General features: G+C 42.5%; 1 protein-coding gene across 7 annotated transcripts in view; it reads right to left on the reverse strand.

Moving 5' to 3' along the window:
- LOC118399689 (neurofascin-like) overlaps nt 1–14,257 on the reverse strand; it is a 183,155-nt gene that overhangs the window by 57,049 nt on the left and 111,849 nt on the right. For all 7 annotated transcript variants that reach the window (XM_052473750.1, XM_052473749.1, XM_052473751.1 and 4 more), the window contains 8 exons: nt 9,153–9,267; nt 8,708–8,889; nt 8,463–8,600; nt 8,110–8,253; nt 7,691–7,802; nt 1,820–1,986; nt 871–1,018; nt 510–634 (listed from right to left, as the gene is read on the reverse strand). In XM_052473750.1, the coding sequence (XP_052329710.1) occupies nt 510–634; nt 871–1,018; nt 1,820–1,986; nt 7,691–7,802; nt 8,110–8,253; nt 8,463–8,600; nt 8,708–8,889; nt 9,153–9,267 (1,131 nt within the window). The remainder of the gene's footprint in view (nt 1–509; nt 635–870; nt 1,019–1,819; nt 1,987–7,690; nt 7,803–8,109; nt 8,254–8,462; nt 8,601–8,707; nt 8,890–9,152; nt 9,268–14,257) is intronic.

Consider the following 14,257-nt stretch of genomic DNA (forward strand, 5'->3'; position numbering starts at 1 on the left):
TCCACAACTACTACCTTATACGCACAAGTGTAAAGGGATAAAGAATATGTACATAAAGATATATGAATGAGTGATGGTACGGAACGGTATAGGCAAGATGCAGTAGATGGTATAGAGTACAGTATATACATATGAAATGAGTAATGTAGGGTATATAAACATAAGGTGGCATAGTTTAAAGTGGCTAGTGATACATGTATTACATAAAGATGCAGTTGATGATATAGAGTACAGTATATACATATACATATGAGATGAGTAATGTAGGGTATGTAAACATTATATTAAGTGGCATTGTTTAAAGTGGCTAGTGATACATTTTTACATAAATTTCCATAAATTTCCATTATTAAAGTGGTTGGAGTTGAGTCAGTATGTTGGCAGCAGCCACTCAATGTTAGTGGTGGCTGTTTAACCGCTAGGCTACCTGCCATCTACTTATCCTACCTGTTGTGTGTAGGTGTGTGTGTGTGTGTGTGTGTGTTGTGCGTGTGTGTGTGTGTGTATACCTAACACAGTAAGGCGTGCTGAGGCAGTATCTTGGTCGATCTCTGATTTAACAGTACAGGTGTATGTTCCCTCATCCTGCTCGTGGACATTAGGGATGGACAGGGAATCCTCATCCTTCTTTAACCTACAGACCAGTCATGGGAGGAAACATGTTATTACATCACTATAACATGACATTACAGAACATCACTATTACATGTTATTACACGTCAACTATAGCTATGCTCTTTCAACACCACTGTTTTTGTGTGTTTTTGTACATGCATTGTTGTGCATTTCATCCCATGGACACAGGGCTCAATCAAGTTACAGTTTGAGCCTTGATGGTAGAGAAAACTGTTGTTGAGTAGTTTCTTTCACCTCCATCCCAGAGAGAGAGGCTTGTCATCCTTCAGCCAGGTAACAGTGATGGGCAGGGTGAGGTCTGATTTGACCCGGCAGTCAAAACGAGCCATGGTGCCTCTAAATGCTGACTGGTGCTCTGGAGCCCTGACGATACGGGTCGGCTCTGAAACGAACCGTGTACACCACACACACAGGATAGACAGGCAGGACAGACACGCAGGACACACACAGGACACACACAGGACACACACAGGACAGACACAGGACACACACAGGACACACACAGGGGATAGACAGGCAGGACAGACACGCAGGACACACACGCAGGACACACACAGGACACACACAGGACACACACAGGACACACACAGGATAGACAGGCAGGACAGACACGCAGGACACACACAGGACACACACAGGACACACACAGGACACACACAGGACAGACACGCAGGACACACACAGGATAGACAGGCAGGACAGACACGCAGGACACACACAGGACACACACAGGACACACACAGGACACACACAGGACACACACAGGACACACACAGGACACACACAGGACAGACACGCAGGACACACACAGGACACACACAGGACACACACAGGACACACACAGGACACACGCAGGACAGACACGCAGGACACACACAGGACACACACAGGACAGACATATCCGGAAAAATTATGGGGATAGATAGGGAAGCCAAACGCCTCGTATGTAATTCCTGAACAGATGGAGCTCAACCAATTAGATTAAGAGTGTTTTTTTCTCATGATGTGAGATGACATTAAGGCCACATGGGATGAATGTGTATAATAAACAGACTACAGAATATGATCTAATGTGAATCTCTAAGTAATAGTTGATAAGGCACGAGGAAATGTTTGGTCTGAGAATGAAACATAAAAACAGAAGCATGAAGTCGTGCTGTGATGAGATTGGTTGCTCTCTAACCTTTGACCTCCAGTCGGACCTGGTTCTCCTCCTTGCCCAGGATGTTTCTGGCCACACAGGTGTATGTACCCTGGTCCTCAACCCGCGCACGCTTGATCTCTAGGCTCCCATTGATGTAGACACGATATTGACCACCGTCCAGACCACTGCCCTGACCATTCTTAAACCTACACACACACACAGAGGGGAAAATATTCAGGGTAAGACTCAGGGTAATACACACACACACTCACACACACACTCACGCACATCCACAACTTTTACATTCTATCATTTCAATTCAATTTCAATTCAATGGACTTTAATTGGCATGGGAAACATACAGTATGTTAACATTGCCAAAGCAAGTGAAAAATATAATAAACAAAAGTGAGATAAACAATACAAATTAACAGTAACCATTACACTCACAGACGTTCCAAAATAATAAAGACATTTCAAATGTCATATTATGTCTATATACAGTCGTGGCCAAAAGTTTTGAGAATGACACAAATATATTCACAAACTCTGCTGCTTCAGTGTCTTTAGATATTTTTGTCAGATGTTACTATAGAATACTGAAGTATAATTACAAGCATTTGATAAGCGTCATATGCTTTTATTGACAATTTCATGAAGTTGATGCAAAGAGTCAATGTTTGCAGTGTTGACCCTTCTTTTTCAAGACCTCTGAAATCCGCCCTGGCATGCTGCCAATTAACTTCTGGTCCACATCCTGACTGATGGCAGCCCATTCTTGCATAATCAATGCTTGGAGTTTGTCAGAATTTGTGGGGTTTTGTTTGTCCACCCGCCTCTTGAGGATTGACCACAAGTTCTCAATGGGATTAAGGTCTGGGGAGTTTCCTGGCCATGAACCCAAAATATTGATAATTTGTTCCCTGAGCCACTTAGTTATCCCTTTGCCTTATTGCAAGGTGCTCCATTATGCTGGAAAAGGCATTGTTCATCACCAAACTGTTACTGGATGGTTGAGAGAAGTTGCTCTCGGAGGATGTGTTGGTACCATTCTTTATTCATGGCTGTGTGCTTAGGCAAAATTGTGAGTGAGCCCCCTCCCTTGGCTGAGAAGCAATCCCACACATGAATGCTTTACTGTTGGCATGACACAGGACTGATGGTAGTTCTCATCTTGTCTTCTCCGGACAAGCTTTTTTCCGGATGCCCCAAACAATCGGAAAGGGGATTTATCAAAGAAAATGACTTTACCACAGAGTCCTCAGCAGTCCAATTGCTGTACCTTTTGCAGAATATCAGTCTGTCCCTGATGTTTTTCCTGGACAGAAGTGGCTTCATTGCTGCCCTTCTTGACACCAGGCCATCCTCCAAAAGTCTTCGCCTCACTGTGCGTGCAGATGCACTCACACCTGCCTGCTGCCATTCCTGAGCAAGCTCTCTACTGGTGGTGCCCCGATCCCGCAACTGAATCAACTTTAGGAGACGGTCCTGGCACTTCCTGGACCTTCTTGGGTGCCCTGAAGCCTTCTTCACAACAATTGAACCACTCTCCTTGAAGTTCTTGATGATCCGATAAATGGTTGATTTACTGGCAGCAATATCCTTGCCTTTGAAGACCTTTTTGTGCAAAGCAATGATGATGGTACGTGTTTCCTTGTTGACAGAGGAGGAACTGTGATTCCAAGCACCACCCTCCTTTTGAAGCTTCCAGTCTGTTTTCAAACTCAATCAGCATGACAGAGTGATCTCCAGCCTAGGCCTCGTCAACACACATACCTGTGTTAACGAGAGAATCACTGACATGATGCCAGCTGGTCCTTTTGTGGCAGGGCAGAAATGCAGTGGAAATGTTCTTGGGGGATTCAGTTCATTTGCATGGCAAAGACGGACTTTGCAATTAATTGCAATTCATCTGATCACTCTTCATAACATTCTCGAGTATATGCAAATTGCCATCATACAAACTGAGGCAGCAGACTGTGAAAATTAATATTTGTGTCATTCTCAAAACTTTTGGCCACGACTGTACAATGCTGTAACGATGTGCAAATAGTTAAAGTAAAAAAGGAAAATAATTCAACATAAATATGGGTTATATTTACAATGGTGTTTGTTTTTCACTAGTCACAAATCTTGCTGCTGTGATGGCACACTGTGGTATTTCATCCAGTAGATATCGGAGTTTATCAAAATGTATTTGTTTTCTAAATCTTTGTGGATCTGTTGTAGTCTGAGGGAAATATGTCTCTCTAATATGATCATATACTTGGCAGGAGGTTAGAAAGTGCAGCTCAGTTTCCACCTCCTTTTTGGGCATTGTGCACATAGCCTGTCTTCTCTTGAGAGCCTGGTCTGCCTACGGCGGCCTTTCTCAATAGCAAGGCTATGCTCACTGAGTCAAAGCTTTCCTTAAGTTTGGGTCAGTCACAATGGTCAGGTATTCTGCCACAGTGTACTCTCTGTTTAGGGCCAAATAGCATTCTAGTTTGCTCTGTTTTTTTGTGAATTCTTTCCAATGTGTCAAGTCATCTCTTTTTGTTTTCTCATGATTTGGATGGGTCTAATTGTGTTGCTGTCCTGGGGCTCTGTTTGTGTTTGTGAACAGAGCCCCAGGACCTGCTTGCAGAGTCTCATTTTGTGAATTCTTGGTTGGTGAATGGACCCCAGACCTCACAACCATTCTATAACTCATTCAAGTATTTTTAGCCAGATCCTAATTGGTATGTTGAATTGTATGTATGAATTGCATGTTCCTTTTGATGGCATAGAAGGACCTTCTTGCCTTGTCTCTCAGATCGTTCACAGCTTTGTGGAAGTTACCTGTGGCTCTGATGTTTAGGCCGAAGTACAGTGCCTTGTGAAAGTATTTGGCCCCCTTGAAAAACGGAAAAATTGGGCGTGCAAAATTATTCAGCCCCCTTAAGTTAATACTTTGTAGCGCCACCTTTTGCTGCGATTACAGCTGTAAGTCGCTTGGGGTATGTCTCTATTAGTTTTGCACATCGAGAGACTGAAATTTTTTCCCATTCCTCCTTGCAAAACAGCTTGAGCTCAGTGAGGTTGGATGGAGAGCATTTGTGAACAGCAGTTTTCAGTTCTTTCCACAGATTCTCGATTGGATTCAGGTCTGGACTTTGACTTGGCCATTCTAACACCTGGATAGGTTTATTTTTGAACCATTCCATTGTAGATTTTGCTTTATGTTTTGGATCATTGTCTTGTTGGAAGACAAATCTCCGTCCCAGTCTCAGGTCTTTTGCAGACTCCATCAGGTTTTCTTCCAGAATGGTCCTGTATTTGGCTCCATCCATCTTCCCATCAATTTTAACCATCTTCCCTGTCCCTGCTGAAGAAAAGCAGGCCCAAACCATGATGCTGCCACCACCATGTTTAACAGTGGGGATGGTGTGTTCAGGGTGATGAGCTGTGTTGCTTTTACGCCAAACATAACGTTTTGCATTGTTGCCAAAAAGTTCAATTTTGATTTCATCTGACCAGAGCACCTTCTTCCACATGTTTGGTGTGTCTCCCAGGTGGCTTGTGGCAAACTTTAAACTACACTTTTTATGGATATCTTTAAGAAATGGCTTTCTTCTTGCCACTCTTCCATAAAGGCCAGATTTGTGCAATATACGACTGATTGTTGTCCTATGGACAGAGTCTCCCACCTCAGCTCAGATCTCTGCAGTTCATCCAGAGTGATCATGGGCCTCTTGGCTGCATCTCTGATCAGTCTTCTCCTTGTATGAGCTGAAAGTTTAGAGGGACGGCCAGGTCTTGGTAGATTTGCAGTGGTCTGATACTCCTTCCATTCCAATATTATCGCTTGCACAGTGCTCTTTGGGATGTTTAAAGCTTTTGTATCCAAATCCGGCTTTAAACTTCTTCACAACAGTATCTCGGACCTGCCTGGTGTGTTCCTTGTTCTTCATGATGCTCTCTGCGCTTTTAACGGACCTCTGAGACTATCACAGTGCAGGTGCATTTATACGGAGACTTGATTACACACAGGTGGATTGTATTTATCATCATTAGTCATTTAGGTCAACATTGGATCATTCAGAGATCCTCACTGAACTTCTGGAGAGAGTTTGCTGTAAAGGGGCTGAATAATTTTGCACGCCCAATTTTTCAGTTTTTGATTTGTTAAAAAAGTTTGAAATATCCAATAAATGTCGTTCCACTTTATGATTGTGTCCCACTTGTTGTTGATTATTCACAAAAAAATACAGTTTTATATCTTTATGTTTGAAGCCTGAAATGTGGCAAAAGGTCGCAAAGTTCAAGGGGGCCGAATACTTTCGCAAGGCACTGTATGTATAGTTTTTGTGTGCTCTGGGACAACGTTGTCTAGATGCAATTCGTTGTCGCATTCTGACCTTAGTTCTTTTGTTATGTCTTTGTTTTAGTATGGTCAGGGTGTGAGTTGGGTGGGTTGTCTATGTTCCTTTTTCTATGTGGTGTTTTTGTGTTTGGCCTGGTATGGTTCTCAATCAGAGGCAGGCGTCGTTAGTTGTCTCTGATTGAGAATCATACTTAGGTAGCCTTTTCCCACTTGTGTTATGTGGGTGATTGTTTTCTGTCTTTGTGTATGTTACCAGACAGCACTGTTTCGTTTCGTGTCATTCTCTTTGTTATTTTTGTTTTAGTGTTCTGAGTTTATTAAAGATCAACATGAACACGTACCACGCTGTGCATTGGTCCTCCAATCCTTCCTACTACTCCTCCTCAGAAGAGGAGCAAGACGAGCGTTACATTCGTATTCGTGGTCCTGGTGACTGGACCTTTTTTGTCTTACTGAGATTTACTGTCAGGGCCCAAGTATTACAGAATATTTGCAGAATATCTAGGTGTTGCTGTAGGCCCTCCTTGGTTGGGGATAGAAGCACCAGATCATCAGCAAACAGTAGACATTTGACTTCAGATTCTAGTAGGGTGAGGCCAGGTACTGCAGACTTTTTTAGTGCCCCCTCCAATTCGTTGATATATATGTTGAAGAGGGTGGGGCTCAAGTTGTCTCCCTGTCTCAGCTCACGGCCCCGTGGAAAGAAATGTGTGTTTTTTGCCCATTTTAACGGCACATTGGTTGTTTGTGTACATGGATTTGATGCCTTATGTTTTACCCCCAACACCACTTTCCATCAGTTTGTATAGCAGACCCTCATGCCAAATTGAGTCAAAAGCTTTTTTGAAATCAGCAAAGCATGAGAATACTTTGCCTTTGTTTTGGTTTGTTTGTTCGTCAATTAGGTTGTGCAGGGTGAATACCTGGTCTGTCGTATGGTAATTTGGTAAAAAGCCAATTTGACATTTGCTCAGTATATTGTTTTCACTGAGGAAATGTACAAGTCTGCTGTTAATGATAATGCAGAGGATTTTCCCAAGGTTACTGTTGACGCATATCCCATGGTAGTTATTGCGGTCAAATGTGTCTCCACTTTTGTGGATTGGGGTGATCAGTCCTTGGTTCCAAATATTGGGGAAGATGCCAGAGCTAAGGATGTTGTTAAAGAGTTTAAGTACAGCCAATTGGAATTTGATGTCGTTATATTTGATCATTTCATTTCATTGATGTTACCATCAACACCACAGGCCTCTCTGGGTTGGAGGGTTTGTAATTGTGTCCTGTAGTTCCTTCAATGTAATTGGAGAATCCAGTGGTACTGGTAGTCTTTAATAGTTGACTCTATGACTTGTATTTGATCATGTATATGTTTTTGCTGTTTGTTCTTTGTTGTAGGGCCAAAAAGATTGGAGAAGTGGTTTACATATACTGTACATCCCCATATATTCTCTACCTGGGTCTATCTTTCCACACTCATCAGTATATGTATTTTAGCTTTTGTGTGGACCACAGGAAGAGTAGCTGTTGCACGACAGCTAATGATGATCCAAATAAAGTAAACTCACCAACGTAGCTCAGGAAGTGGTGAGCCAAAGAAGGGACAGTCCAGGAAGGTTCTGTTGTTCTCTATCACCTTTATTAGCTGGTTCTTAGCACCAAGCATCCTGGGAGCCATGTCTAGTGAGAGAGAGAGACAGAGACAGAGACAGAGACAGAGAGAGAGAGAGAGAGAGAGAGAGAGAGAGAGAGAGAGAGAGAGAGAGAGAGAGAGAGAGAGAGAGAGAGAGAGAGAGAGAGAGAGAGAGAGAGAGAGAGAGAGAGAGAGAGAGAGAGACAGAGAGAGAGAGACAGAGAGAGAGAGAGACAGAGAGAGAGAGAGAGAGAGAGAAACAATTGACATATTTAGTCCTATTTCATTATAGCTTCATCACTCATCATCCTAATCATCATCTTCATCACCAACAACACCACTCCCTCTCTTTACCCAATATGCTGACGAAAGCGTTGGCCAGCAGGTAACCATGGTGATTGGAGGCGTTACATTGGTACACAGCGCTGCTGCCGATCTGAACAGAGTGAAAGATGATGGTGTCACCTACCACCGATCTTCTGGGGTTGGGCAGGGAGCCTGGGAGATGGGGAGAGAGGTAGAGGGCAGAGGGAGAGAAAGGGGGGAGAGAAGATAGAAGAGAAAGAATAGAGGGGTATAAATGTAAATAGTCAAAACTGGTTGGCAATAGAAATGGTGATTTGAGTTTGTTTATCCAGATGGTACTCTATGTCCATCAGAACACAGCAGGGTGATAATTGATGCTGAATGGGTTGTGAAGGACTCACTATTTCTCTCCATAGACTCTCCGTTGACCAGCCACTGGATGAGTGGTTTGGGGTTCCCATTGGCCCGACACACCAGACGACTGCTCTCATCCGGTGCTAACACCAGGTTGAACGGCTTGTCCAGCCAATAGGGAGCCGCTGATGGGTTCAAGAGATGCCATTGGTCAGAAGGTCAACCACAAAGATCAACATACAGACACACACACACGGCGCACAGACACAGAAAACACCTCCTCCGTGTATACCTTTAACCTGGACGAAGATGGAGTGTCGGATGCTTCCTATCTGATTGTTGGCCATACACATGTACTCCCCTGCGTCCTCCTCTGACACGCTGTCAATACGCAGAGTCTTATTGAAGTTGTCTAGCTTCACCTTCTGGTTCAGATCTCCTCCCTTCTTAAACCACTTTATACTGGGGGTGGGACTGAGAGGGATAGGGAGAGAGTGGGTGAGGGAGGAAAAGGGGAAATTGGGAGTGAGATTGGGTGTTATTTTTCTTGAGAAAAGTATTAATGTGTGTGTGTGTGTGTGTGCGTGTGTGTGTGTGTGTGTGTGTGTGTGTGTGTGTGTGTGTGTGTGTGTGTGTGTGTGTGTGTGTGTGTGTGTGTGTGTGTGTGTGTGTGTGTGTGTGTGTGTGTGTGTGTGTGTGTGTGTGCGTGCATGCGCTTGAGTATTTCAGCCACTCACAATCCGGCAGCGATACACTCCAGCTGTAGTTTTTGTCCTCTCAGCACCATCATCCTTGAGCTGTCAGTCCCCGTGGGGGAGAGGAAGTTAGGGGGAGTCTCTGCTACCTTACGACCTGGGGACAGGAGAGGAAGTTAGGGGGAGTCTCTGCTACCTTACGACCTGGGGACAGGAGAGGAAGTTAGGGGGAGTCTCTGCTACCTTACGACCTGGGGACAGGAGAGGAAGTTAGGGGTGTCTCTGCTACCTAACGACCTGAGGACAGGAGAGGAAGTTAGGAGGGTCTCTGCTACCTTACGACCTGGGGACAGGAGAGGGAGTTAGGGGTGTCTCTGCTACCTAACAACCTGGGGACAGGAGAAGAAGTTAGGGGTGTCTCTGCTACCTTACGACCTGGGGACAGGAGAGGAAGTTAGGGGGAGTCTCTGCTACCTTACGACCTGGGGACAGGAGAGGAAGTTAGGGGGAGTCTCTGCTACCTTACGACCTGGGGACAGGAGAGGAAGTTAGGGGAGTCTCTGTACCTTACGACCTGGGGACAGGAGAGGAAGTTAGGGGGAGTCTCTGCTACCTTACGACCTGGGGACAGGAGAGGAAGTTAGGGTGTCTCTGCTACCTAACGACCTGGGGACAGGAGAGGAAGTTAGGAGGGTCTCTGCTACCTTACGACCTGGGGACAGGAGAGGGAGTTAGGGGTGTCTCTGCTACCTAACAACCTGGGGACAGGAGAAGAAGTTAGGGGTGTCTCTGCTACCTTACGACCTGGGGACAGGAGAGGAAGTTAGGAGGGTCTCTGCTACCTTACGACCTGGGGACAGGAGAGGAAGTTAGGAGGGTCTCTGCTACCTTACGACCTGGGGACAGGAGAGGAAGGGGTTAACACACAAACCACCATGATCACACCCACACTAAATATTCAACACATTCACCTTTATCCAAATTCTAATCAAACACAATCATTGGAGTTTATGTTTAATCCAAAACTCCAACACCATAAGAGACAAATGAAAACGAATTGGTTTATTATGTTCATGCTTCTATGTCAGCATCTCCGCCAAGCAAACGGATGAAACGGTTCATCTACATCCGTAGAATGTCCTCATCCATCTCTTTATGCTGCCCCACGTAGCGTTGGCTGGTTTTCCTGTTTGTTTCCGCAGCCAGATCAACCTGTTAGCTGTTCCTTTGTCTGTCAACTCCCATGGAGTGCCATTTCAACCAGAGGAGAAAGAAAAACAACAATGTTGATCTCTGACTTTCAGTCCGCCAGAGGAAAGAGACTACACAGAAAACATACTGTTTCTTCTTTTATTTGATTTCCTTTCTTCTAAGGAAATCGTTTGATCTTGCTGAGATCATACATTTAAGTTTGTAAATTTCAGTGACATGCTTCATATAACAACACCACCGCAGGGCTTAGGCATTAAGCTGGTGATCACTAATGTTTTCCCCTGCCAACGTTTGGATCCTTTCCAGAACCTTCTGCGCTCTAAGTAGGGTTCAGGGTTAAAAGGATTTATCCTCTTGAAGATAACGTGTCAGAAATGTTGTACTGCGTCATGAAGGGAGGTTACACATAGATCAGTGGCAACACTTGTGGCTGTGAGCTGCTTATTTGTTTGTTGAGTTTTAAGGACAGAAAAGTGTGTGCTATTGGTGGGATAACTCATACATTTCATATCACAGTCACATATCACAGTACTTACCCTCAAAATTGATACTGTTTCCTCTTTCTATAGCTTCTAAACACTATGATGCTGCTTCCTCTTTCTATAGCTTCTAAACACTATGATGCTGTTTCCTCTTTTTATAGCTTCTAAACACTATGATGCTGTTTCCTCTTTTTATAGCTTCTAAACACTATGATGCTGTTTCCTCTTTCTAAAGCTTCTAAACACTATGATGCTGTTTCCTCTTTCTAAAGCTTCTAAACACTATGATGCTGCTTCCTCTTTCTATAGCTTCTAAACACTATGATGCTGCTGCCTCTTTCTATAGCTTCTAAACACTATGATGCTGTTCCTCTTTCTATAGCTTCTAAACACTATGATGCTGCTTCCTCTTTCTAAAGCTTCTAAACACTATGATGCTGTTTCCTCTTTCTAAAGCTTCTAAACACTATGATGCGGTTTCCTCTTTCTAAAGCTTCTAAACACTATGATGCTGTTTCCTCTTTCTAAAGCTTCTAAACACTATGATGCTGTTTCCTCTGTCTAAAGCTTCTAAACACTATGATGTGGTTTCCTCTTTCTAAAGCTTCTAAACACTATGATGCTGTTTCCTCTGTCTAAAGCTTCTAAACACTATGATGCTGTTTCCTCTTTCTAAAGCTTCTAAACACTATGATGCTGTTTCCTCTTTCTAAGGCTTCTAAACACTATGATGCTGCTTCCTCTTTCTATAGCTTCTAAACACTATGATGCTGCTTCCTCTTTCTATAGCTTCTAAACACTATGATGCTGTTTCCTCTTTCTAAGGCTTCTAAACACTATGATGCTGCTTCCTCTTTCTATAGCTTCTAAACACTATGATGCTGCTTCCTCTTTCTATAGCTTCTAAACACTACGATGCTGCTTCCTCTTTCTAAATCTTCTAAACACTATGATGCTGTTTCCTCTTTCTAAAGCTTCTAAACACTATGATGCTGTTTCCTCTTTCTAAAGCTTCTAAACACTATGATGCTGTTTCCTCTTTCTAAAGCTTCTAAACACTATGATGCTGTTTCCTCTTTTTAAAGCTTCTAAACACTATGATGCTGTTTCCTCTTTCTAAAGCTTCTAAACAATATGATGCTGTTTCCTCTTTCTAAAGATTCTAAACACTATGATGATGTTTCCTTTTCCTAAAGCTTCTAAACACTATGATGATGTTCCTCTTTCTAAAGCTTCTAAACACTATGATGCTGCTTCCTCTTTCTAAAGCTTCTAAACACTATGATGCTGTTTCCTCTTTCTAAAGCTTCTAAACACTATGATGCTGTTTCCTCTGTCTAAAGCTTCTAAACACTATGATGCTGTTTCCTCTTTCTAAAGCTTCTAAACACTATGATGCTGTTTCCTCTTTCTATAGCTTCTAAACACTATGATGCTGCTTCCTCTTTCTATAGCTTCTAAACACTATGATGCTGTTTCCTCTTTCTAAAGCTTCTAAACACTATGATGCTGTTTCCTCTTTCTATAGCTTCTAAACACTATGATGCTGTTTCCTCTTTCTAAAGCTTCTAAACACTATGATGCTGTTTCCTCTGTCTAAAGCTTCTAAACACTATGATGCTGTTTCCTCTTTCTAAAGCTTCTAAACACTATGATGCTGTTTCCTCTTTCTAAAGCTTCTAAACACTATGATGCTGTTTACTCTTTTTAAAGCTTCTAAACACTACGATGCTGCTTCCTCTTTCTAAAGCTTCTAAACACTATGATGCTGTTTCCTCTTTCTAAAGCTTCTAAACACTATGATGCTGTTTCCTCTTTCTAAAGCTTCTAAACACTATGATGCTGTTTCCTCTTTCTGAAGCTTCTAAACACTATGATGCTGTTTCCTCTTTCTAAAGCTTCTAAACACTATGATGCTGTTTCCTCTTTCTAAAGCTTCTAAACACTATGATGCTGTTTCCTCTTTCTAAAGCTTCTAAACACTATGATGCTGTTTCCTCTTTCTAAAGCTTCTAAACACTATGATGCTGTTTCCTCTTTCTAAAGCTTCTAAACACTATGATGCTGTTTCCTCTTTCTGAAGCTTCTAAACACTATGATGCTGTTTCCTCTTTCTAAAGCTTCTAAACACTATGATGCTGTTTCCTCTTTCTAAAGCTTCTAAACACTATGATGCTGTTTCCTCTTTCTAAAGCTTCTAAACACTATGATGCTGTTTCCTCTTTCTAAAGCTTCTAAACACTATGATGCTGTTTCCTCTTTTTTTAACTTTTATTTAACTAGGCAAGTCAGTTAAGAACAACTGCCTGTTCAGGGGCAGAACGACAGCCTACACAAATTCAGTTGGATTTATACCTTGTCAGCTCGGGGATTTGAACTTGCAACCTTCCGGTTACTAGTCCAACGCTACCCTGACGCTACCCTGCCGGAATAGATACTGACCTCATTGAACGTCAATTCATCAGGATTCATTACACCTCGTGGGACATCTAGCTTAATACTAATATATACATATACCTACCTGTCTTTCTTCAAACATGCATACAAGATTATATGAAAGAATCATACAGTCCAAACAATTTGAATTACCCACAATCCTCCATAAACAAAGTCATGTGGCAAGATAAGAAATGCAAGAAAGGGCTCTCGAGTGGTGCAGCAGTCTAAGGCACTGGAGGTGTCACTACAGACACCCTGGTTCAAATCCAGGCTGGAGCACAACTGGCTATGATTACGAGTCCCATAGGGTGGCGCACAATTGGCCCAGCGTTGTCTAGGTTTGGCCAGTGTAGGCTGCCATTGTAAATATGAATTTGTTCTTAACTGACCAGCCTAGTTAAATAAAATAAATGCAAGGTAAGACAAAACCAAGGAGCTTAATTAATTCTCTTTTTGGTTGTCCTCATGAAAGTCACATTCATTTTAAGCAACAAATTCAGTTAGATTTATTCTTACATTAAATTAACATAAAGGTATTTTAAGGGTATTTAAAAGTTTTAAATATATTTTTGTGGTATTTTGACACTTTATGGAGACAGTTATGAAATGACAGAGGAGAGACAGATTGGTGGAAGAAACAGATTGTAGGGTTGGAGCAGGTAATTGAACCCCGGGCTTTGGTAGGGAGAGGGTGACCTGTCTAAGCTGGAACTAGTTAGCGTTATCGCTAGACCATTGGCTCTGCACCACTTCTATTCATACATTTTTATTAAATATATGATAGTTGTTTTTTTTGTCAATTTTAATTCACCCCAGAATCATTTTTTACAGTGTGGCTGTATGGTTGAGTGGGTGAAATTCAACTTTACTGCCCCTCCGGTTTCTAATCTGTCTAAACCTTTGAAAAAATAAAGGTGGAATTCAACAACAACAAAAATGCATAGGGACTTATCATCAATCAATATTTAGGCTATTATCCATTTGCATTTCTAAACCATTGACTGTATGAAAAAC

This window comes from Oncorhynchus keta, chromosome 21 (genome assembly GCF_023373465.1).
Source record: "Oncorhynchus keta strain PuntledgeMale-10-30-2019 chromosome 21, Oket_V2, whole genome shotgun sequence".
Classification (NCBI taxonomy): domain Eukaryota; kingdom Metazoa; phylum Chordata; class Actinopteri; order Salmoniformes; family Salmonidae; genus Oncorhynchus; species Oncorhynchus keta.